General features: G+C 35.6%; 1 protein-coding gene across 1 annotated transcript; it reads left to right on the forward strand.

Moving 5' to 3' along the window:
- The first annotated feature begins 14,447 nt into the window (after positions 1-14,447).
- LOC119998077 (secreted RxLR effector protein 161-like) lies at positions 14,448-15,203 on the forward strand. The gene has a single exon (XM_038845283.1). It carries the CDS (start codon positions 14,448-14,450, stop codon positions 15,141-15,143), a length of 696 nt encoding a protein of 231 aa, XP_038701211.1. The 3' UTR covers positions 15,144-15,203.
- Positions 15,204-25,602: the final 10,399 nt, after the last annotated feature.

A 25,602-nucleotide genomic window follows, 5' to 3' on the forward strand; every position in this document is an offset into this window, starting at 1 on the left:
TAAAGCTTCCAATGGACATCGCTTCATTCTAGTTGCAATTGATTATTTTTACAAAATGGGTGGAAGGAAATTCTTATATCAAAGTGACAAGTAGCATTATTGTTCGATTTCTGAAGAAAGATATTGTATGTCTTTATGGAGTTCCAAACAGAATCCTTATGGACAATGGCAAATTTCAATAGCAAGATAGTGAATAACTTCTGTGAGCAGTTCAAGATCAAGCATCATAATTCATCTCCTTACCGTCCCAAGATGAACGAAGTTGTTGAAGCAGCTAACAAAAGTATTAAAAAGATCATTCAGAAGATGATAGAGAATTACAAGGATTGGCATGAAAAGCTACCCGTTTGGCTTTATATGGGTACCAAACTTCTGTACGTACTTTTATTGGCGAAAGTCCTTTCTCCTGGGTATACGGGACAGAAACGGTCCTTCCTATTGAAGTAGAATTCCCTTACTAGGGGGGGGTGGTGGTGGAGGCCAACTTGGAGGAGATGGAATGGGCCCGAACATTTAACTTTTATTGAGGTGAGAAGATTGAGAGCACTTTGTAGACGATAACTTTATCAAAGAGGAATGATGAAAGCATATCACAAGCATGTGTGTCCTCGTTGTTTCAGATACGGGGATTTAGTATTAAAGATGATTCAACAGCCTCAAAAGATGATCGCGGAAAATGGACTCCCACCAATGTGAGACCATATGTGGTGAAGAAAGCATTCTCTGGTGGAGCGATAATTTTGACAAAGATGGATGACGATGATCTGCCTCACCCAATGAATGTCGATGTTCTCAGGTGGTATTACGAGTAAAAAAGGAAAAATCCCGCTAGAGTGAAAACCCGAAAGGGCACTCTAGGCAAAATTTAGGGAAATCCCGCTAGAGTGAAAACCTGAAAGGGCGCTCTAGGAAAAAATTAATGGCAAAAAAAAAATCCGCTAGAGTGAAAACCCGAGAGGGCGCTCTAGGCAAAAGTTAGGGATAAGAAAATTCCCGCTAGAGTGAAAACGCGAAAGGGCACTCTAGGCAAAAATTAGGGACAAAAAAAAATTAAAAAAAAAAAGAAAAAGAAATCCCGCTAGAGTGAAAACCCGAATGGGCACTCAGGGATTAAAAAAAAAGAGAGAGAAATCCCGCTAGAGTGAAAACCCGAAAGGGCACTCTAGGCAAAAATTAGGGACAAAAAAAAAACAGAGAGAGAAATCCCGCTACAGTGAAAACCCGAAAGGGCGCTCTAGGTAAAAATTAGGGACAAGAAAGAAAGAAAAATCCCGCTAGAGTGAAAACCCAAAAAGGCGCTCTAGGCAAAAATTAGGGACAAAAAAGAAAGAAAAAATCCCGCTAGAGTGAAAACCCGAAAGGGCGCTTTAGGTAAAAATTAGGGAAAAAGAAAACTCCCACTAGAGTGAAAACCCAAAAGGGTGCAATAGGCAAAAATTAGGGACAAAGGAAAATCTCATAGAAGTGAAAACCCTCACTGGTGTTTCAATTTGGGCTGCAAGTTCAAGTTTTAGATTGTTTGAAGAAGGATGGTTGGATCACAAGTCTGTTGAGTTGATGACGGGTGCCTGATTTGGCGGTTAACTTGTCTCACATTAACATTCGTGGGAGTGTAGAATTAATGTCATAGTTGTTAGGTTGGACGATAGTTAATTGGACACGCACCCAAAACTTGGGCAGTTTTCGATGCGCTCTTTATGCTATCATGTATTTCACCTTACGACGGTGCTTAGTCTGTTAAATAGAAGGTGAAGTTTGTTGGCAGAAATGGAAGGCTCAGAGACAGCCTCGTACGAGTCAAATTTGATCATTGTTGATTGGGTGCACACCAAAACTGGGGCAGTTTTGGTGCAATCTTTGAATTATCACATATTTCATCTTGGAGAAGCACAATTTGTCCTTCCTTTCTTTGACTTCTCTACATTCTTGTACATATCTTCGTCTAGAGGTTTTTCGATTGTCACCCATCCTTTTCAAGAAAAATTGTGAGGACATTCATTGCTTGGGTTTTGGTACTTGTTGTCACCTTTTCCATATTCCAATTCAATTCCCATTTCATACTCAGAAAAAATTATCATTTGCTTGCAGTAATTGGCATGCATGGCCGTACTATTGAATTTGTCATTGACAAAGTTTTGATAGGAAATGTAATGAGTGCATTAGGACATTACTTTTGACAGGAAGTTGATGGATTTTGGCATCCTAAGCTGGAAATGATCTGAATGAAAAGCCTGAGGTTGAAGCAAGTGTTAGCAGGAAAGAGGAAAGAACAAGAAAAAGAACAACGAATTGAATAAAGAATTTCAGATAAATTGACAGCCTTGAATTCAAAAGCGTATGTGCATGCAAATTTCAGGGAAAAGGAATTGATTGTGGAAATACGCAAGGAAAAGAGATAGCTCAAGAGTTGGGATCTAGAATGGGAAAAAACCTTTACTAATCATATTAGAGAAGATATATGAAAAGCTCAGTGAGTCAGAAAGTCAATCCTTACAGGGAAGCATATTTGGTTTAGCAATTCGCAATTGTATGATTGTTGGAGGATGGCAAAGCCTTGAGAAAACATGCATTCATTCATTCATGAGACATTCATAATTGAGCAAAATAGGTCCTCGCATGGATCATCGCTACATAAAATTTTTAAAAAATCATCTTTCAGCCAAGCCGGGAATGGCTACAGTGATCCCGAGCACCTTTTTCTCCAAAAAAAATCATCAAAAAAATCTATTTGGCCAAGCCGGGAATGGCTACGGTGATCCCGAGCACCTTTTTCTCCAAAAAAAAAATCATCAAAAAAATCTTTTTGGCCATGCCTGGAATGGCCTTGTGATCCCATGCCCTTTATTTTCTTGCACAAATATTTGGCCAAGCCGGGAATGGTCTTGTGATCCTGTGCCCTTTATTTTTCTGCACAAATATTTGGCCAAGCCGGGAAAGGCCTTGTGATCCCGTGCCCTTTATTTTCTTGCACAAATACTTGGCCAAGCCGAGAATGGCCTTATGATCCCGTGCATTTTTCTTTTCTTGTTGACCAAGCCAGGAATGGCCTTGTGATCCCGTGCCCTTTATTTTTCTGCACAAATATTTGTTCAAGCCGGGAATGGCCTTGTGATCCCGTGCCCTTTATTTTCTTACACAAATATTTTGCCAAGCCGGGAATGACCTTGTGATCCCGTGCATTTTTCTTTTCTTGTTGGCCAAGCCGGGAATGACCTTGTGATCTCGTGCCCTTTATTTTCTTGGACAAATATTTGGCCAAGTAGGGAATGGCCTTGTGATCCTGTGCCCTTTATTTTTCTGCACAAATATTTGGCCAAGTCGGGAATGGCCTTGTGATCCCGTGCCCTTTATTTTCTTGCACAAATATTTGGCCAAGCCGGGAATGTCCTTATGATCCCGTGCATTTTTCTTTTCTTGTTGGCCAAGCCGGGAATGGCCTTGTGATCCCGTGCCCTTTATTTTTCTGCACAAATATTTGGCCAAGCCGGGAATGGCCTTGTGATCCCGTGTACTTTATTTTCTTGCACAAATATTTGGCCAAGCCGGGAATGCCCTTGTGATCCCGTGCATTTTTCTTTTCTTGTTGGCGAAGCCGGGAATGGCCTTGTGATCCCGTGCATTTTTCTTTTCTTGCTGGCCAAGCCGGGAATGACCATAGTGATCCCGTGCATTTTTTTTCTGGAAGGTCAAGCCAGGAATGACTATGGTGATCCCGCGCATTTCTGTATCCTCATACGAAACTCGGTTAACTACACCTTTGTCTGCCTTTTATTTCATAAAGGACATACAAAGGGGGGCAGCTGTAGTAACCGGTTTTCGTCCGGCCCAAAAAATAGAAAAACATAAAAAATACGAAAGTCCTTCTTGAGACCACAAGTTTACAAAAATTAAAAAAAAAAACCATTTTTGGACCCACAAGCCTACAAAAACTCGTTTCCTTGACCCATAAGCCCACGGATATTCAAAAGTTTGTTTCTTGGATCCTTAAGCCCACAAACACCCAAATGTTAGCCCAATGCAACCAAACCCTAGAAATTATTTACAAAATAAGGAAATTAAAAGATTTTGGGAAATAAAACCTTAAAAAGGAAAATGTGACAATTTTTTAGGGTTTTGTAAAAGGAACGAAAAATACAAAAAGGGGTAATTTTCTTAGGGTTTCTAAAGAGGAAGAAAATAAGGTTTAAGGAGACTTTTTGGTAAAAGAGTAGAATTAGGGTTTTTGTGTGAGGGTACAACATTATATAAGGGAGCAAAGGGGGAGGAGAGACACACAAAAAAAGAAATTGATAGAGGAAGAAAAGAGGGGAGGCGTGAGAGAAAAGAAAAAAGATGGGAGGCGTAGGAGAAAGAAAGAGAGGAAAAGAGAGAAAGAGAGAGGAAAAAGAGAGGAAAAAAAGAGAAAGAAGAGAAAGAAAAAGAAGAAGAAAAGAGAGAGAGAGTTTAGTTGATTATCATCTTTTGAGTTATGTTCTTCAAAGGTAAACATTCTTTGCATCCACTTTGCCTTGCTGAAAAGAATATTTAGATTTGATTTCTTGGCTAGGATCTTTGTATGCTTACCATGTTAATATTTGGTTTTGATATCGGATTTTGATGTTATTTTGGGTAGATTTTTGTGCAGTTTTCTTGTTAATTTTTGGGCAGATTTTTGTCCAGTTTTTGTGCAGTCTTCTGGTTAATTTATGGGCTGTAATGGACAGTTTTTGTGCAATTTTCTAGTTAATTTATGGGCAGTTTTGTGCAGTTTTTTGTGTTGGTTTTCTGGTTAATTTCAGGGTTGTATTGAGCAGATTTCTGTGCAGTTTTTAGGCAATTTTGTGATTTATTTTCTGGACAATTTGGGGGCTGTTTTTGGGCAGGTTTCTGGTTTTTATTTGGACCAAAATTAATGAAACTTGTGCGATTTCAGGATTTTGTTGGTTTATTGCAATCCGTGTATATTTGGGCCTCATGTTGTGTACTTTAATTCATCTATGTTGACTGGTATAACTTGGGCATTAATTATTCGTATTATTTTTATTTAGTATGAGTGTATGAATTTAAAATTGAATGTAGGTCAATTTAATTAAGTAAATCATAAGTTGATTCTCTTTATTTGGATTATGGGTCTTATTTGATTTCACTTATGAATTTGCCATAAGTTGGCAATAATAGGTTAAATTGATAGATGACACTTTCCTAAATAATTATTTTTACCATAAGTTGGTATTTAAAATTTAACCTATCAAAAGTTGGTGGGTATTTTCATTAAACCTATCATAAGTTGATAGTAATAATTCAAACTTTTTTTTTTCTAAAAAAACTATCATAAGTTGATAGTAATATTCCAAACTTTTTTTCCAAAACTATCATAAGTTGATAGTAATATTCCAAACCTTTTTTCAAAGACTATCATAAGTTGATAGTGTTATTTCAAACCCTTTTTCCAAAACTATCATAAGTTGATAGTGTTTTTCATACAAACTTTTTCTCAAAACAATTATATCTTACAAAGAGCAAGTTTCCATGAGATAACCATTAAATTAATTAGGGAAACCGTTTTCAAACGGGAGTTGTGGGATGCCTAACACCTTCCACACACTCAATCAATCCCCGTACCCTTTTTCTCTGGTTCGCACGACTTTAGGGTGTCCAATTGCACCCTAAATCAATTGGTGGCGAATCTAAACATTTTTTATCCTCCAACGCCGATCCCCGTCGTGACCCCAGTTGCGACACAAGGTCCCAAAAAGCCCGTTTGAGGCATGGGGTCGGGCTGCCTAAGCCCGATGCAACTTCGGGTAGGGCTTTGGCTCGCAGGCCTCCAACAAAAATTAGGGAAACCTAGGTACATCAAAAACACAAAAGGGAGGTGTGCCTCAACAGAGATAACAATTATCAGCAACAAAATTACAGGAGTTGAAAAGTGGTCAGTTCTTGAAGGATCCTCGGAAATGGCTCTGTCAGTGGTTCAGTTCAGCATGTGCTAAAAAGGTGTTCACAGATACTAGGGCAATGCGTTGATTCTCTCACTTTTCATGTTTCCGTTTATCAAGAGTCTTCGATATTTTGCCATTTTGCCTTCCAGTCCTCATTATAATTGTTAAACTAGGGAAATTTTGGCTTCCGACAAAGACTTCACCAACTTGTATATTTCATATTTCGTTTTTTAGGAGTCTATGATATTCTACTAGTTTGCCTTTCATCCTTATTATACACATTTAACTGGGACAGTCCATCAACTTATGTATCTTTTTTTTTTTTGATATTTATGAAAATCATGATTCACAACATTTGGCACTTTCAATTATCGTTTTTCTCACGACATGAACATATTTACTTTCTTGCCATGCACATAAGATTTTGCCAAAAGATGGGTATTATAGAGATTTGGGTGCTGGTATAATGCTTATCTTGACGATTTGTTTAGGATTAGACAGTAACAGGCACTCTCAGCAGAGATCGAAAATCCTGACGTGGAAGCGGCGATCATGATGAACTAACTCCAAGTTAGCGACTAGGAAACACTTTTTCAAGATAAACATTTGATTAGGGTACAGAGATGACTGTCAAAAGCATGATAGAAGCAAGCAACAAATGGCAATGAGAAGAAAAGAAGGACAAAAAGAGAGACACGAGGAAAGAATTAGAGAAGCACACAAATACTAATTCACATTTGACATTATTGAAAGCAACGAAAGAAAAGCTAGAGCAAGATGTAGTAAGATGAATGAGAGATTGAGGCAGTCACACAGTCCACGAAGATCCATGACTTTTAGTTCACCGGTGGTTTCATCAACCAAGCATTCATGGGGATGAGAGCATGTCCAAACGCATTTCATAATTCCTCAAAGATGATACCACAGATGAAATCCAAATCAATGAAATTCATGGCAAAAAGAATTTTACTTTCCTGTTTCACATCGAGAAGATGAATTTACTTTCCTGTTCCACGTCGAGAAGATGAACTTTTATTTCCTGTTCCACATCGAGAAAACGAACTTTTATTTCCTGTGCCACGTCAAGAAAAGACGAACTTTATTTCCTGTTCTACGTCGAAAAGACAAACTTTACTTTCCTATTCCACATCGAAGAGACGAACTTTACTTTTCTGTTCCATGTCTAGAAGACGTAATTTATTTCATGTTCCACGTCGAGAAGACAAACTTTACTTTTCTATTCCACATCAAGTAGATGAATTTACTTGCCAATCCTAGGTCGAGAAGAAAATTATTTTTTTTTGCATGCTGAGGTGACAAAGTTTACTTTTCCAACTGAGATGGAAGTGCCGATATGGCGAAACTTGTTTTCCATGCCGTGATGATAAAATTTATTTTCCACGTAGAGATGGTGAAATTAGTTAACCGACAAAATCAAATCATTACATTTTTATTTGTCATTTATCACGTAAAAGACACATAAAGGGGCAGCTGTAATACCTAAATTTTGTTCGGGTCAATTTTTCAATAAATATTGTCTCTCTCGTTATTTTCTTTATATGTATATACATTATACAATTAATTCCTTGACCCACAAACCCAAACCCATGAGGCTAAGACCCAATTAGTTTCAAGACATAGTCACAAATCCAAACCCATAAACCCAAAACCCAAAATCTAAAAGGCCCATGAACTTTGATGATTGGATCAATTGAGCCCCTAAACTTCATTTTAGATTAAACAAGCCCCTGAACTTTGACCCGAAATGAAGTTCAGGGGCTCAATTGACCCAATGGTATAAGTTCAGGGCCTTTTCAATTCTTCTCCTTAAGGAAATTAATATTTGAAAAATGAATGTTATTTTGTTTCCTTTGTTAGCCCTCTTCTACTTTTCTCTTTTATCTTTGTTCCATTGTTGGTATCTCAAAATGTTAGTTTGAGTGTCAAGGAATCACGAGAATTAGAGGACTTCTGTGAGTGACCAAGTTCTTCATCGATCCTTTTTTTTTGAAGTTTTGCTCTACCCAGAGGAATTCTTTACTTTTCTAAGCAGGCTCTACTGGGTTATTGTTCTTGGATGATATGAGGATTTGGGGGCTCTCATCCTTCGTGGGATTCTCTTCCCCGCATAGGTGGGAGCCGGTTGTATCTTAGCTCACAAGTTTGAACTCTATTTTCTAATTCGATGGACTCCATTTTAGCACCCTGTTATTGCAGTTTATCTCTCATTTTCTTCTTCATGATTTCATTTGGATGGTTTTTGACTTATGCTTGTTTGTGCTTGGTTCAATTATATCCTGTTCAAGGAAAGATTCTCCACTGATGTGATTTTGGTTTTTGTTCTCTTCATCATTCTCAAATCTAGATTGTTGCTTCATGTGGTTTTTTTATCTTCTGATACAATAGGTTTCGGTTGGGAAAGAAGAAAAGATTTGGGCTTTGGGTATAACAAAAAATGTATTTATATTTTATTTTCTTTTCTTTTAATTTTCGATAGTAATAATCATACATAAGATTACATAAAGAGCCATAATGATATGGTACGCTGACTGTGCAGCTGACTGGGTAAATTCAAATGTGGAAAACAAAAACTTAAAAGGACGAAAACCTAATATGACGGAGGAAAGCGCGATTTAGGATTTCGAGACAAAACCTCCGTCCCAAATTCCTCCCAAAAAGCTAGACCGCTGATGATGATGGAGATACCATTCCGACAACTGCTCTCTGTCATAGACCGCATCGACTTCAAGTGTATTTAGTAGATCTGGCATAAATCAAGCTTTGTTTGGTCTGGTTTCTTCAGATTTGGGTTTGATCACAAAAACTTTCAAAGGAACACAAACGACGCACAATCAAGGTAAATAAATGGGTCTATTTGCCGTTTTGAAGGTTTTTTATGTGTTTCTGTTACTATTTTTGAGTTTCTCTTTGGTGAGGTCTCTCTCTATGTGTGTAGGGGTGTGAGTGTGGGTGTGGGTGTGGGTGTGGGTGTGGGTGTACAAATACACTAATAAAAATTTGTACAAGACTTGAAATGTCTGAGTTGTTATGGTAACAATATTTCTCACTTTTTCTTATCTTATACTTTTTGAAGAAATAAATAGTTTTATGGTTTTTAGACTGCAGTATTTTTTGAGAGAACAATCATCACAATTTGAGCCAAAATTGTGTGCTATCTATATGATCTTTCTCGTGTACAAACAAGAGGGAAAAGGAAAAGCTAAAAAAGGAGCTAGCATAATAACTTGGACCGGGGTTCTCTAATGTCAATGGTCTACTGGTCTTTGTCTTGAAATCGTTAATTTCGATTGAATGTGACTATGGTTTGTGGAAAGCAATCAACTTTTTAATAGGATTTGTATGAAACTACAACAAATTATTTGATTTTGGTTGTTTCAAACTCTTTTGGGTAAAACACAGGGGTAAATACACTGGCATTTTGCACAATAGAAGTAGGTTTTGGTTACATTGACAGATTGCACCATGTAATTAGTTTTTGACCATTGATGTTTGTTACACTGTCGTTTCGCTTTATGTAGTGTACTAATATTTGCAAGGTGAAGTTCTTTTGAGGTATTGGTTATTTCGATTGATGGGGAAACACATAGTTAAATACACTATTAGTAGCATAATGTAATTGGGTATTGTATCAATTTTTTGGTTAAATAACCTTGAAGTTTGCATAATGTAATTGGTTGTTTGTAGGCTTTGCACAATTGTATAATGTAATTGCACTATTGAAATTTTGCCCAGTCTGTTATTACACTATGCAATTGACAATGTATTTAGTTCAGAAAAATCTTAATTATCAAGATGGGGAGCTGAGTTCAAGTTTTTTTGGTGTGATAGAGACCCACATCACAAACAGCCTATTGAGAGAGCAATTTTGCGTAGTCTGTTATTACACTATGAAATTTTGCCCAGTCTATTATAACCTTGAAGTTTGCACAATGTAATTGGTTGTTTGTAGGCTTTGCACAATTGTAAAATGTAATTGCACTATTGAAATTTTGCCCAATATGTTATTACACTATGCAATTTATAGTGTATTTAGTCCAGAAAAATCTTAATTATCAAGATGGGGAGCTGAGTTCAAGATTCTTTGGTGTGATAGAGACCCACATAACATGTTGTGCACTCATCACAAACAACCTATCGAGTGAGCAAGCTCGTTAGAGAGAAAGATGTCGAACGAAGTCAGTGAAGAAGGGCAGAGCAATGGGAAGGACTACGTGGATTCTGGTTGGTGGAGAGGAGTTTGGATTTCTTTTTGACGTTCTTTTATCTAGTTTGATATGCTTGTATTGAGATATTTTTGGATTTTATTTTTTTATTCCCTTGGGTTGCAATTTCTCCTGGTTTGCTCATATTCTTCATACCCTTTCAAAGTTGTTTGAAGGTATTGATTAGTTTGAAGATGTTGGTGTTGGAGAGTGTGCACTAAAGTCAATCATATGATGATTCTTTAGCACATTATATTATCATGGATATTTTATTAATAAAGTTATTTTTAGTTATTGCAATTATTTATATCTGTGTAGTATGAATTATTGTAATAATGTCCCTAGAATATAATGTATATTCTTAAATGTCCTTAGCCAAATATTATTGTTAACAGGGACGACAATAATGTGTAGAGGCTAATATGTGTTTGATTAATATATGATATTAAGTCAACATGTAGGTACATAAATTGGAGAATTTATGTACTGGATCGACCCACCATGAAATTATTACATGGATCGTGTTATGGATGTCATAAATAATTTCATTGTGATGATGGTGTTTTGTAGTCCTTCGACCTGAGATCACCATTGTTCCCGACATAAGAAATTGTTCATTTTGACACTATCAAACGTTGCCCTTAACAAGGTGGCTATAAAGGTGATGATCAGGTGTATAATAAATTATGTAGAGGGATGTGAGTGATCAAGATGGAATTTGTCCTTCTCATAACACGAGATTGATATCTAAGGCCTCTTGATCGAATAGAGCTGATAAATGCATGGCCATGCTCAAATGAGTTGATATAATGATATCAATGTCATTTGTTTCGATTAGCTTATTCGGGAATCAGGAAACATTGATTGAGCTATACGAGGGTGACATATCCATGTCTCGTGTTCAATCAAGATATCGAGGATAAAAGGATTTTACAACACGGTAACATTACAACACGGTGACATATCCATGTCTGTTGTAGATCACTATGGCATCAGAAAATCAAAACAATTTATCTCTGCGATCTGTCCTTGAGAAGGACAAACTGAATGGGACAAACTTCATCGATTGGTACAGAAATTTGAGAATTGTTCTCAAACATGAAAAGAAGTTGTATGTCCTAGAGCGTGTTGTTCCTGAGGAACCTCCAACTACTGCCCCTAGGGCAGAAAAAGATGTTTATAAGAAGCATCAAGATGATTCCTTGGATGTTGGATGCCTCATGTTGGCTACCATGAACTCTGAGCTTCAAAAGCAACATGAGAACATGGAAGCTTTTGAGATGATCGAGCACCTCAAGAAATTGTTTCAAGAGCAAGCTCGACAGGAGAGGTATGACATTTCCAAGGCATTGTTTCAGTGCAGAATGGCAGAAGGAAGCTCTGTCAATTCTCATGTGCTCAAGATGATTGGGTACATTGAGGATCCTGAGAGATTGGGCTTCAAGCTAAATAAAGATTTAGCCACTGACTTAGTGCTGCAATCGTTGCCGGACAATTATAGTCAGTTTGTTCTAAACTATAACATGAATAGTTTTGAAAAAACTTTGCCAGAGCTTCTAAATATGCTGAAGACAGCTGAGCCTAGCATGAAGAAGCAGAAGCCCGGGTCCATCATGATGGTCCAAAAGGGCAAAGGCAAGGGCAAGAAAATGGATAAGGGCAAAAAGAAAGATAAAAAGTCCAAATCCAAATTTGCTGCACTGAAACCCAAAGGAGGGGTTGCTAAGGATGCAAAATGCTTCCATTGCGGTGAGACCGGGCATTGGAAGAGGAACTGCAAGAAGTACTTGGAAGATCTTAAGAAGAAAAGAAGTGAGACTTCTGCTACAGGTATTTATGTTATTGAGATAAATCTTTCTGCTCCTACAACATGGGTATTAGATACTGCATGTGGTTCTCACATTTGTCAAAATGTGCAGGAACTGAGAAGCAGTAGGATTTTGGGCAAGGGCGAGGTGGACCTACGAGTTAGGAATGGAGCAAAAGTTGCTGCCCTAGCTGTAGGAACTTATTTCTTGTCTTTACCCACTGGGCTTGTTTTAGAACTTAATAATTGTTATTATGTTCCTTCAATTACTAGAAACACTATTTCTATTTCTTGTTTGGACAAGGATGGTTTTTCATTTATAATAAAGAACAAAAGTTGTTCTATTTATTTCAATGAAATGTTTTATTGTAATGCTCAAATGTCGAATGGTTTATATGTTATACACCTTGACATGCCCATTTATAACATAAATACAAAGAAGGTTAAATCAAAAGATTCAAACCCAACCTACCTTTGGCACTGTCGTTTGGGCCATATAAATGAGAAACGTATTTCCAAGCTTCATAAAGATGGATTTTTGGACTCATTTGATTTTGAATCATATGAGACATGCGAATCTTGTTTATTGGGAAAAATGACTAAAGTCCCATTCACTGGACACAGTGAACGGGCCACTGACTTATTAGGCTTAGTACATAGTGATGTATGTGGGCCGATGAGTACACAAGCTAGAGGGGGTTATTTGTATTTCATTACATTTACTGATGATTTCAGTAGATATGGGTACGTGTAGCTAATGAGGCACAAGTCTGAATCATTTGAAAAATTCAAAGAATTCAGAAATGAAGTACAAAACCAACTTGGCAAAAGTATTAAATTACTTCGATCAGATCGAGGTGGCGAATACTTGAGCAAAGAGTTTCGTGACTATCTAAAAGAGTGTGGGATTGTCTCACAACTCACTCCACCAGCTACACCACAGTTGAATGGTGTATCTGAAAGGAGGAATCGGACCTTGTTAGACATGGTTCGATCTATGATGAGTCATACAGATCTTCCTATCTCTTTTTGGGGATATGCTCTGGACACAGCTGCTTTTATACTGAACCGAGTTCCATCTAAAGCGGTTCAAAAGACGCCATACGAGTTATGGACTGGGAAACGTCCCAGTATGTCTTTCATCAGAATTTGGGGTTGTGAGGCTTATGTAAAACGTCAAGCCTCCGACAAGCTTGCACCCAAATCTGATAAATGTTTTTTTTGTAGGATATCCTAAGGAAACCAAAGGATATTATTTCTACAATCCTTCTGAGGGCAAAGTGTTTGTCGCTAGAACTTGAGCCTTTCTAGAGAAACAATTTGTATCTCATGGTAACAGTGGGAGGAGAGTGGAACTTGAAACAGTTCAAGAACCACAAGAAAACAATGAACCGTTGATGGAACCTGAGTTAGCTCCACAAATAGTTGTGGAACCTGAGCCCGCTCCACAAGTAGTTGTGGAACCTGAGCCCGCTCCAAGAGTAGTTGTGGAACAGGAAACGGCTCAAGCTACACAAGGCTCGCGTAGGTCGAGTAGGTCACGTAGGTTGCCTATGAGATATAATTTTCTCATTACGCAACCTGGAGACGTGTTACTCATGGAACAAGATGAGCCTACAACTTACAAACAAGCAATTACAGGCCCGGAGTCTGAGAAATGGCTTGAAGCCATGAAATCCGAAATGGAGTCCATGTACACCAACCAAGTTTGGTTTTTTGGTTGACCCACCTGAAGGAGTAAAACCTATTGGGTGCAAATGGGTTTTCAAAAAGAAAACCGACATGGACGGAAATGTGCAAACCTACAAAGGGCGATTGGTGGCTAAGGGTTTCAAACAAATTCATGGTATAGACTATGACGAAACTTTTTCACCAGTCGCGATGCTTAAATCCATTCGGATTTTGCTTGCTATTGCAGCACACCAAGATTATGAAATTTGGCAGATGGATGTCAAAACGGCTTTTCTTAATGGAAAGCTCCTTGAGGATGTGTACATGACACAACCTGAGGGTTTTGTAGCTCCAGATGCTACTAGAAAGGTGTGTAAATTGCAACGATCCATCTATGGATTGAAACAAGCTTCTCGAAGCTGGAATCTTCGTTTTGATGACGCAGTCAAAGAGTTTGGTTTCATCAAGAACGAAGATGAACCTTGTGTATATAAAAAGTTCAGTGGGAGTACCATTATATTCCTGGTGTTGTATGTAGATGATATACTGCTCATCGGGAATGATATTCCAGCCTTACAATCTGTTAAGGTTTGGTTAGGGAATTGTTTTTCGATGAAGGACTTAGGCGAGGCTACTTATATTTTAGGTATCAAGATCTCTAGAGATAGATCAAGGAGATTGCTGGGCCTCAGTCAAAGTACATACATTGACAAAGTGTTAAATCGGTTTAACATGCAAGAATCCAAGAGAGGACTTCTCCCTATGTCACATGGCATTACTCTCTCAAATGGCATGTGTCCTAAGACACAAGATGAGAGAGAACGCATGAGTAAGATACCTTATGCGTCAGCTATAGGGTCTATCATGTATGCCATGGTATGTACACGTCCTGATGTCTCGTATGCACTTAGTGTAACGAGTAGGTACCAAGGAAATCCTAGTGAATGTCACTGGATGGCCGTTAAGACAATTCTTAAGTACTTGAGAAGGACTAAGGATATGTTTTTGGTTTATGGAGGTGAAGAAGAGCTCAGGGTAAAGGGTTACACTGATGCCAGCTTCCAGTCCGACAAGGACAACTTCCGATCACAGTCAAGATATGTGTTTTGCCTAAATGGTGGTGCTGTGAGCTGGAAGAGTTCAAAACAAGAGACAGTAGCTGACTCTACAACAGAGTCTGAGTATATAGCAGCTTCCGATGCAGCAAAGGAGGCTGTTTGGATCAAAAAGTTCATAGCTGAACTAGAGGTTGTTCCTAGCATTGCTGATCCGATTGAGCTATATTGTGACAATAATGGAGCAATAGCACAGGCTAAGGAACCCCGATCTCACCAACGATCCAAACATATACTTCGGCGCTTCCATCTTATTCGAGAGATCATTAATCGAGGAGATGTGAAGATATGCAGAGTTTCCACAAACGAAAATATTGCCGACCCACTGACCAAGCCTCTGACACAGCAGAAGCATGATCAACACAACAATTCACTAGGTATTAGATACATGAGTGATTGGCTTTAGTGCAAGTGGGAGTTTGTTGGAGAGTGTGCACTAAAGTCAATCATATGATGATTCTTTAGCACATTATATTATCATGGATATTTTATTAATAAAGTTATTTTTAGTTATTGCAATTATTTATATCTGTGTAGTATGAATTATTGTAATAATGTCCCTAGAATATAATGTATATTCTTAAATGTCCTTAGCCAAATATTATTGTTAACAGGGACGACAATAATGTGTAGAGGCTAATATGTGTTTGATTAATATATGATATTAAGTCAACATGTAGGTACATAAATTGGAGAATTTATGTACTGGATCGACCCACCATGAAATCATTACATGGATCGTGTTATGGATGTCATAAATAATTTCATTGTGATGATGGTGTTTTGTAGTCCTTCGACCTGAGATCACCATTGTTCCCGACATAAGAAATTGTTCATTTTGACACTATCAAACGTTGCCCTTAACAAGGTGGCTATAAAGGTGGTGATCAGGTGTATAATAAATTATGTAGAGGGATGTGAGTGATCAAGATGGAATTTGTCCTTCTCATAACACGAGATTGATATCTAAGGCCTCTTGATTGAATAGAGCTGATAAATGCATGGCCATGCTCAAATGAGTTGATATAATGATATCAATGTCATTTATTTCGATTAGCTTATTCGGGAATCAGGAAACATTGATTTATACGAGGGTGACATATCCATGTCTCGTGTTCAATCAAGATATCGAGGATAAAAGGATTTTACAACACGGTAACATTAGTCGCGGTAAAGGTTGAGTCGAAACATTGACTTTCTCGTAATTTGGGTAGCAGTGATATGTTGCTAGACATCACTCACTACTTGTAATTCTAAAATAGGATTTTATAATTACTACCAACATTACGGGAACCTACAGGGTCGCACACTAAGAATGGTAAGCAATACGGAACGTAAAATTCATGAGATGAATTTCATATTTAATGTGAGCATTTTTCAGTCCTAGTTGGACTAGGATATTTTGACTTTGGTATTAAGAAATTTCTAAAAACCAAGAGAAGTTTTTGAGTAGGACTCAAACATTTTGGAATTCTATTTGATCTCAATTTCTTTATGTATATATATATAAAGATATATTTATATATATATATATATATATATATATATATATATACACGTTACGGATATATATATAGAGATATATATATCAAACAAAAAAAAAAGGTTTGAAAGTTATATATATATATAGATATGTTATCCGATATATATAAAAACATAACAGGATTTGGAAGATATATATATATATATATGTATATATAGAAAGATAGTTTTTAAGTGAGGAGACGTTTTTGTGAAAAACATAGAAGTAAGAATAAGGCCGAGAGTCTTTCGAAAGGTGTTCTCCTATTTTGCTCACTGTACTGATTCAAGGTGCTGAATCGGATTTGAATACGGCGGGTTCGTTTCGGTCTAGCAACCGGAGGGCTCATGAGTTTCGTTCGTGGACGTGAGACGTACACGAAGATTGCATCGTTCGTGTGGATACCGTAGAGGCACGATCAGAAAGTTCGTGTTCGTTGTATGCTTCGACAGTACGAAAGGCGCGCTACAAGGGTAACTATTCTAAACTCATAATCGAATGTAGTTTTTAAACAGATCCTTGGATTAGGAATCGAAAATTTTTATTATTCCGCTGCGTGATCGTTGTTCGATTCCTTTCAGTTGGTTCAGGTCATGGGTATATATAGAGTTAAATACACTTTCAATGCATAATGTAATTAGGATTTTGGTGTAAATTCATTTTGATTTATATTGTTGCTGCCAGACAAGGTAATTGGGTTTTCATTTACAATCATAAATGAGTTTGTCAAGTTCTTTAGTAGCAATAAACCACTGGTGATTAAACTTGTCATTGTTTGCTTATTTAGCTTTTCAGGGACTTATTACACTGTGTAATTGATAGTCTATTTAGCTCTCCAATGGCTTATTACACTATAATCAGTAGTGTATTTAGCCGAATATGTTATTACACTATGCAATTGGCAATGTATTTAGTCCAGCGATTTATTACAATGTGCAGTTGACACTGTAATAAAATTGCAAGTCATCAATCACAAATTCGAGAGAAAAAATGAAGAAGTAAAAGAGGTGAGGAGAGAGAAGAAAGAAGTACAAAAAAAGGAAAAAAAAAAACAAAACAAAACAAAAAACTACCTTGATGAGAGAGAAGCGGGAAATTGAAGGTAAGATTTAGGGCTTTTAAAAAAAATCTATGTGGCATGTTTAGTTGGTATGCCACATAGATTATGTATCTTATGTATCTCATATATTATGTATCTATGTCATTGCCCTTTAATTTTTCATTTTTGGGCTTGTGCTTCCTTCTTGGGCCAATATTTGCTTTTGGACCAACATGTGTTTTCATGATTTTGTTCTTTTCTTTGGACCCACATTTGTTTTCATGGCTTGTGTTTTCTTCTTGGGTCAATATTCAGTTTTTGGGCCAACATTCATTTTCATGCCTTTGTTCTCTTTTTGGCCCAATATTTATTTTCGTGATTTTGTTCTTTTTTTTGGCCAACACTTGATTTAACAATTTTTTATTTTCATTTTAACTCTAAAATCGGGATAGCTGCCACTCCAAGATAAAAGTGTTTTTCGAGAAAAATGATTTTAACCTAAATAATTATTGTCAAACTTGAAAGTAAGCATAAAAAATAAATTTTCAAAAATACTTTTTTTCTTTCTTTTTTTACGAAAGTTTTGTAAACTTTTTCTTCATAGTATTTTATACCCGTGCAGGAGGAGTTTCTAAAAATAAATTTCAAAAAAAAATACATTTTTACAAAAGTTTTATAAGTTTCTTGTTCGCGGTATTTTGTATCCGTGCAGAAGGAGTTTCCAAAATATTTTCAATAAATTTCGAGAAAATCAAAAAATACATTAGCTTTGTTTAAGTGTTGGTAACCGTATGAGCGAGTGCTGTAGGGTGCTAATATCTTTTTAACGCTCAATCGACCCTCAAACCCTATTTTCAAAACGTAGACCGATATTTTAAAAAGGTGACCAATTGCACCTCCAAAACAATTGGTGGCGACTTCCTCTGTTTTTTTTTTTTTTTTTTAGTCTTGCCCATTTCGCGATTTAAGTTGCAACAATATTAAACCTATATTATGTGATAGTAACTTCACTGCAGTGATGTGCAAAAAGTAATGAAGACTGATAGAGTTGCTATTCAATCTGAATTCAGTTTGGTTTGATCACTGCTGATGCACTTAACTACATTGTTCAAATTTTGAAGTCTCTGATTTCTAGAGACTGGAAAGAACTTTGAATCCCTCCCTGTATCTATCTACATTTGTATTATATGGTTACAGTCATAGTGGATGACACCCAAGAATATGAAATCAGATAGATATACTTAACAGGCTAAATAAGGAAATAATCTATACTTAAGCCTGGTTTGTGGGGTAGTCTTATTCCCAAAGTAGACAATCAAGGCAAGAAAAGATGAAGGCACGTAAAAGGTGGGTAGTTGGTATGTCCTTATTCTTCCAAGGATATTTTTGTTGCATGATTCATCACTAGCTAACTAAGTAACAATGGAATCTTAAATATTTCTTGGCTCGTGAATTCTGTACTGCAACAAAACAACAAACAATAAGATTACCTACGGAGTTACCACCCTTCTTTGTGTTTTTTTTTTTGTAAGAAAAAGAAAAAAAAGAAAAAGAAAAGGAAAACACAGAGAGTACTTTCCTTTTGTTTTTGTGACAGACAGTGTGTACGTAGGTGATATCTTATAAAAGACAGACATTTGGGCCACCAAAATTAGGGCAGAGCCCCCTCCTTCCGATGTCGCCATCAACTCACATGGGTACCCGGCAGGCAAGTCACATGTTTCTCTGTGTTTTGTTTTCCTGTCCTACTTTCTTGTATATACTCTCTTGTGTGTATTCATCTACAATATTATATATGACTCCTTTATGGGCTCTTTCTAAATTAAAATTTATAATAAAATAAGTTGTATATTCTTTCCTACATTTGATGTGTCTAATTACTTGGGATTAGGATATATGTTTGATGATAATTTGAAAGCTAAAACAAATAATTGGTTTGAGGGGCCACTTCCATGATGATGCAAATTGTGAAACAAATTAAATTGTACAAAAACATTGAGGTTTTGGTAGGTGTCTCTCTTCTACTTGTTTTGTGATAAACAAACAATAAAAGAAAAAGAAAACGTAAATTGATTTAGCACACTCCGCTTGTTTCAAGAAAAATCAAACTCTAGAAAAAATCACAATTTTCCGGTTTTAGGGGTTTTTATTTAAATATTTTCATAAGACATTTGTTAAAAAATTAACTATTTTTCTCAAGGAATATACTATAAATTTTCCAAAATTTTAATAATTTTCTTAAAACAAACATAACTATATATTAATGTGCTTGTAGAGAGTGAAATAGTCTACTAAAAATATTATATAGATATAGATATTTATGCCAAACCGTAAAAGGTGTAAAATAGTTGAAAGGTTTTTATTTTTGTGTGTGAGTGGGTTGGGGCTTCACTTAGTTTCAAATAAGGTTCGATCATCCAGGTTTGGGTCCATGAGCAGTGAGTTGTTTGGGGCGGTGGTCTGGCTTACATTAGCAGGTGTCACTCAATCGTGGGACATAGGGAATCCCTTACAAACCGCTAAAACTCTCACGTTAAGATAAGGTGACCCACAAACCCTACACATATATCTTCTTCTTCTCTCTTATAATTAACTTCATTAATCCCACTTTTTTAATTTAATTAATTAATCAACTATTCATATTATACCCTCATACTATAAGCCATTATTTAACAAAAGAATATTATTGCAAGTAGAAATACATTTGATTAATAGATATGGTTGGTTTTCTTATTCCTTCATACACAAGCTACATTTATATGCTAATGAAGAATAAAAATAATATTCCTCTTGATTTGAAAGAATACTAAATTTGAATTTTGGAATGTAGTTGTAGAGAGAGGCAGAGAGAGAGATGATATATTTACAATATTATTTTGGTAAGGATTAATTATTAATTTAGTAAACAGAATTATTAATTTAGTAAACAGAATTGTTATATATATTTGGTCGGTCTTGCTTTATTAGGTAGAAGAAGAAGATAGTGATGCGGTACTTGCCGGTATACAATTTTCTTTTTATTGATCAACATATGGATATTTTCCACCTCATATTTCTCAAGACCTATAATTTGATCAAGATTTCAATTTGTAGGTTACCAAAGCTAGTTTTATACAATATTGATTTTGGATTCAGTTAGAAATCCACATCCCCATACATACCAACAATATTATCCGCTTTGGGTTATCTAATTCTCGTAAATACAAAGGGCTTACATGATTTATTCTTCCTTAACCCAATTACTACAGGCTTAAACCTAACTCATTGGGTCAAAGCCCAACTATTATGAGTCAAAGCCCAACTCACTTGGATTAGGAAGAAGGTTTGTTAGTTGTAAGGGGTGGGTTTTGCCCTTATTAACCAATCGGTTGGGAATGTCCATTCCGATGTGGTATTTGAGTCTTAACATATCCCTTATTTTTATAACCTTATTCAATGGCATAAAGATGCCTTTATGGTACAGCCGGCAAAATAATTACGTACACAAATTTATTTATATAATTTAATACTTTTGCTTTTTTTGTCATCCGTCGAATTCAAACCTAATCAATCATTTATATATTCACCATATACATTGCTATGTCTTCATTGACATGATAGAACCTTAGGAATGATTTATTGTAAAGATCAAACTAAACCCAATTGATGTATATCTACCTTAAAAAATTCATAATGTCTCTTTTAATTCCTTCTTTTGCTCTTCATAGCAACTTAGCCAAAAACTATATATACCATTATAATATGTATGCTCTTCAAGAATTGTAGGAGTATTGGAGTGGGTACCATAATAGAGATTAGAAGCAACCCATATGGAATTATGGACATTGACATGGATCTGAGGAATGGACCCCACATGATTGCCCATTCTGAAGGCACCTATGGTGTCAATTACTGGATGTATGGATGTAGTTGTGACTTACACACACAAGAATCAATTTGACTTCTTTAAAAAACAAAAATGACCAGCTATAGCCTATAGCTACACAATTATATAGCTGGTCATGATCAGAGTCCCCACTCAAATTTTAAAAAAAAATATCATAATTATTTGATGAGATATTCCCATTGGCCCACAAATGGGCCCCACTTAGCCTGCATGTGAATCCATGATTTTTAAAATTTAATTTAATAATTAAGGGAAAAAGTTTTGAAAGAGAGTTACATATATTGCATGAATTGGTGACCAAGTCACTACTCTTGAGGTTGACAAAGGAAAGACCAATGAATTTGGGGCCTCCATAAACTGACAATAATAAATGTCTCTGTCTATGTGGAAATGAGGTCAAGTGAGAAACTTCACATAAAGTTGGAAAACATGTAAAGGAAAAAAACATGAGTGTAAGTTTCCTTGGCAGGAGTGTTCAAAAGAAGCTTTCATATCATATCAAAGTTGTAGACTAACAAAACACATGTAAAGGAAAAAAGTGTTTCTTTGAAGGATTCCTCAACACTACTCAGATATTTTATTTTTTTTAAAATTGTTTGTCTTCCTATTCATTTGTGTATGTTCTTTTCTGTCTTTCACTGATATTCTATGTATGACTAGTTTGAATGTGTATGTATAGTTAGTTTGCTAGGGAATTGAAGAGGCTATTACATACAAGTTTGTAGAAGACAATAAGTTTCGAACTAGTATATAACCCATAAATTTTTTAAATTGTTGAAAGGAGAGATGGAATTCAAACTCCAGCAATAGTTAGGGTTTGGGACAAGTATGGTTGAGCAATTTCTCGAGAACGACATCATATAAAATTTTCCTTTGGACACCATTTATGAGCCTAAACTTTAACCGTCAGGATAAATTGAGTCAAAACCTAAAATGTGGCCATAAGGTTATTGCTCTAAGTGCGAATCAAACTTAGGAACTCCCGAGTCCATATAGTTTGACTCAAAAAGATTCACCAACTACACTATCACCCAAGTGGTTCTAGAGATTCATTTTTTTATCAATATAAATAGTACTAGTAATTTTCTTTTTCATAGCTAAACGTATGAATAATGTAACCGAGGAACTTTTTGTAAGCATTGGAAAATTATTATAAGGTAATTTTCATTCTCCATATAAATCTAAAAACTTATGACATGTGAGTAATGATGCATGGCTGATCTATTGAGTCAACTTGTTGACTTAATTAACAGAATTTAGGTAAGAGGGGAACATCATGTATGTGGCCTTGGTAATTTGTCTTTGTCTATCTCTATTGATTATAAATTACCTATTCTTGGATAAGCCCAAGTGCTTTACCTAGGCTTGGTTAGTGTTAATTCAAGTAGTAATTAATAATTGTACACTTTGGAATTATAAAAACAGCAATAGTACTACATGGATCACGAGGAAGACAAGCTCTTCAAAATGGTTGTTCTCCTCGGTAAAGAACATATTTCTTGAGGACTTGTTGTTTGCAAAAATTAGGGTATACACATTCACTTTCTTGCTTTCTATACAAACCAAATGCTATCTTCCCTAATTGGGAAAAAAAATGCTTAATCATAGTTCGCCTTTTCATTTCATTTTTGTTTTGATTTTTTGTTACAAGTTATGTTGCTAATCACTAGTTAAGTGGGAGCAATACCATTATACCTACGTGCTGGATATGCAACGTGTCCTACTATATTGTTGACAAGAAGACAATTGGATTGAGAATTTAGGATTAACGAACCAAGGGAGTTGAATTGGATAGGTGGAGGTGACATTATAAACCCTAGTGTTTGAATACTGGATTTAATTACTTGATTTCGTTTGATTGTCTTGCTTTATAATCCACTTATTAATTGCTTTAATTACTTGTTTCATGTTAGTTATTCACAACTCGATTTTCCAAATAACGTAAAACTTAACCATAATTGGTACTTGATTGAATTGTCAAAATATCCTCGTGGAATGATACTCTACTCATTCACTTTATTACTTGAAACGATTTGTGCACTTGCAATACAGTTCGCAACAACAATCAAAATTAATGCACCGTTTTGTATATATCACACCACGTTGGATGTCAAAAAGACAACCGAACAGATTACTAGATAACAAGAAGATTCTACACAAATTTGTTTTCCTCCTTATAAAAGAAGGAAAAGAACAACTCTATCGGGTCTTGCAGGTATAACTTGATGTTTTTCATCAAAATCTTCAGAGCATAAAAGGTCCCCTTTATGTGTGTCAGTATGTATGGAATACATATCCTGTTTTGAGTAAAATCCAAACATTCCTCCGAGCATATAAGCAGAGGTATGTTGGCGCTTAAAATTGTCTCGAATAAAGGCATGGAATTCTATCTTTTCTTCAAGAATAATTCTATGCATTGAAACTACAAAACTTTGTAGCTACAATGGAACTATCATTATCTTTTATTTGTACTTAGTGACTATAAAATATAAATGATACACACACACACACACACACAATATATATAATATATTATGAAAAAAATTTCAAGTTATCATAAAAGAAAAAAAAGTAGAAAAAGACAGCTTATCAAGGTAAGTTGTTATTTTTTATGTTCCTTTTGCTTTTATTTGAACATAGTCCAGTTCTTCTATCAATTTTGTCTGTGTGTGTTCACAGGCACAATTTGCAAAAAGTTCATGATTTGAGGAAAAATAAATAGAACATTGTCATATAAGGTATTTTCTTAACCAATAATTCACGTAGAGATGATAATAAATTAATAATAATAATAATAGTAATATTAATATAAATGAGATGTTATTGCATTAGTCCAAATTATATATTGAGGATATTAAGCCTTGGGGGTCCATATGTGCATACATAGGCGAATGCATATATGCCAAGTCAGAGACATTTTGCACAAAAAAAGGTCTCTCCTTGAAAAAAAGGAAAAAATGAAGAAGATAGTGAGTTAATACCATATAACATAAATCATTGAAATTAAAAAAAAAAATCATCAAAAATAATGTAAAAATTCACATAGTCTATATAAAAAATATTCAAAGAAATATTTCGAAAAACAGAAAAGTGGGAAAATCTCATGAAAGCTGATCACAAGAAAGAAGAACTTAAAAGATTTAGATGCTGTGCATTGCATATTGACCTTATTGAAAATTTTGATTGACCATATCTTGACCAATTCAAATGTGATTGACTTGAAACTTGAATACATGCTCTTATAGGTGTATTATTTGATGTCAAACTAGAATTTAATGAAACTAAATACATTTAGAACATGAAATCTGTCAAATTAGGGTTTGCGTTAATCTTATATTTGAGTCCAACTCCTGATTTTTACATGACCTAGATTTCATTATTTTAAGATTAGTTGGTCGAGAAATGTGCGAGACACTATGAAATTCGTGCACACAATTTATGCTCTACCTTTATGTTCTATTTACCTAAGCTCAAATATGAACATGACCAACCAAATCAACTCCGATTGAGTTAAAATTATATGCATCGCAGATAAATTTATATATACTAAATTTATATATGAAAATACAAGGAGGTGGCCTCATTTGCTATCTGTTTGATCAAAAGTTTTCCTAACCTAAAGAAACTTAGAGTCAAGGTCTAATATTGAAATATGCTACTGTTTTGAATGCGTTATGTCTTGAATGGTAAAGTTGAAATTAGTCCTTTAAATCTTCAGTGCAGAATTAGCAAGCGACTATCTTGTGGACTTTTCCATAGAGAGTTTTTTCAAAGCTCAAGAGTCTTGGGAGTATTCCCTGAATCAGCTTCGAGAAGGATGGAATTCTTCTACGGTACAGGTTTTGAATTGCAATTTCTTGAAGATAATTATTCATCACCCTCAAGAAACAGAGGCTAGCTAAAACAGGATTGAAGATCTTGAAAAACGTACTTCGATTTCGTTGGGCATCGCCAAGGGCGGAAATCATATATTTAGATCCCGTGCAAGATTAGTATTTTTCTTATTGACCAACATATTAGAAGGTGTGTAAACTTAACACTTTGTTAATTACAATTTTGTAAGTGAAGGGTAGTTTGAGATATCCATTAAATATTTGGTGTAAACTTATAAAATATGGATGTAAACTTTTAGGGTTAAAATAGATGGTGTAAACTTAGTAGTTAATGCGGCGTAAATAAAATTTCTCATATCAATGGTGAATCTTATTTGAAAGAGTTTTTCACAATGATTTAGAATATGTGTTTTTTTTTTTTCAAATTTCGTCATGCATTTTAAGAAATAAATCGTTTTGAAATTTCGTTTAAGAAAAAAAAAAGTCACATACTGATGATGTCAAGCTAGCGTTCGGGAAAAAAAGTGAGGGAGGCGTTGATGCATAGCGTTATGTAATATCTGTAAATGAAAAGGGGCATATATG

This window comes from Tripterygium wilfordii, chromosome 5 (assembly GCF_013401445.1).
Source record: "Tripterygium wilfordii isolate XIE 37 chromosome 5, ASM1340144v1, whole genome shotgun sequence".
Lineage (NCBI taxonomy): Eukaryota > Viridiplantae > Streptophyta > Magnoliopsida > Celastrales > Celastraceae > Tripterygium > Tripterygium wilfordii.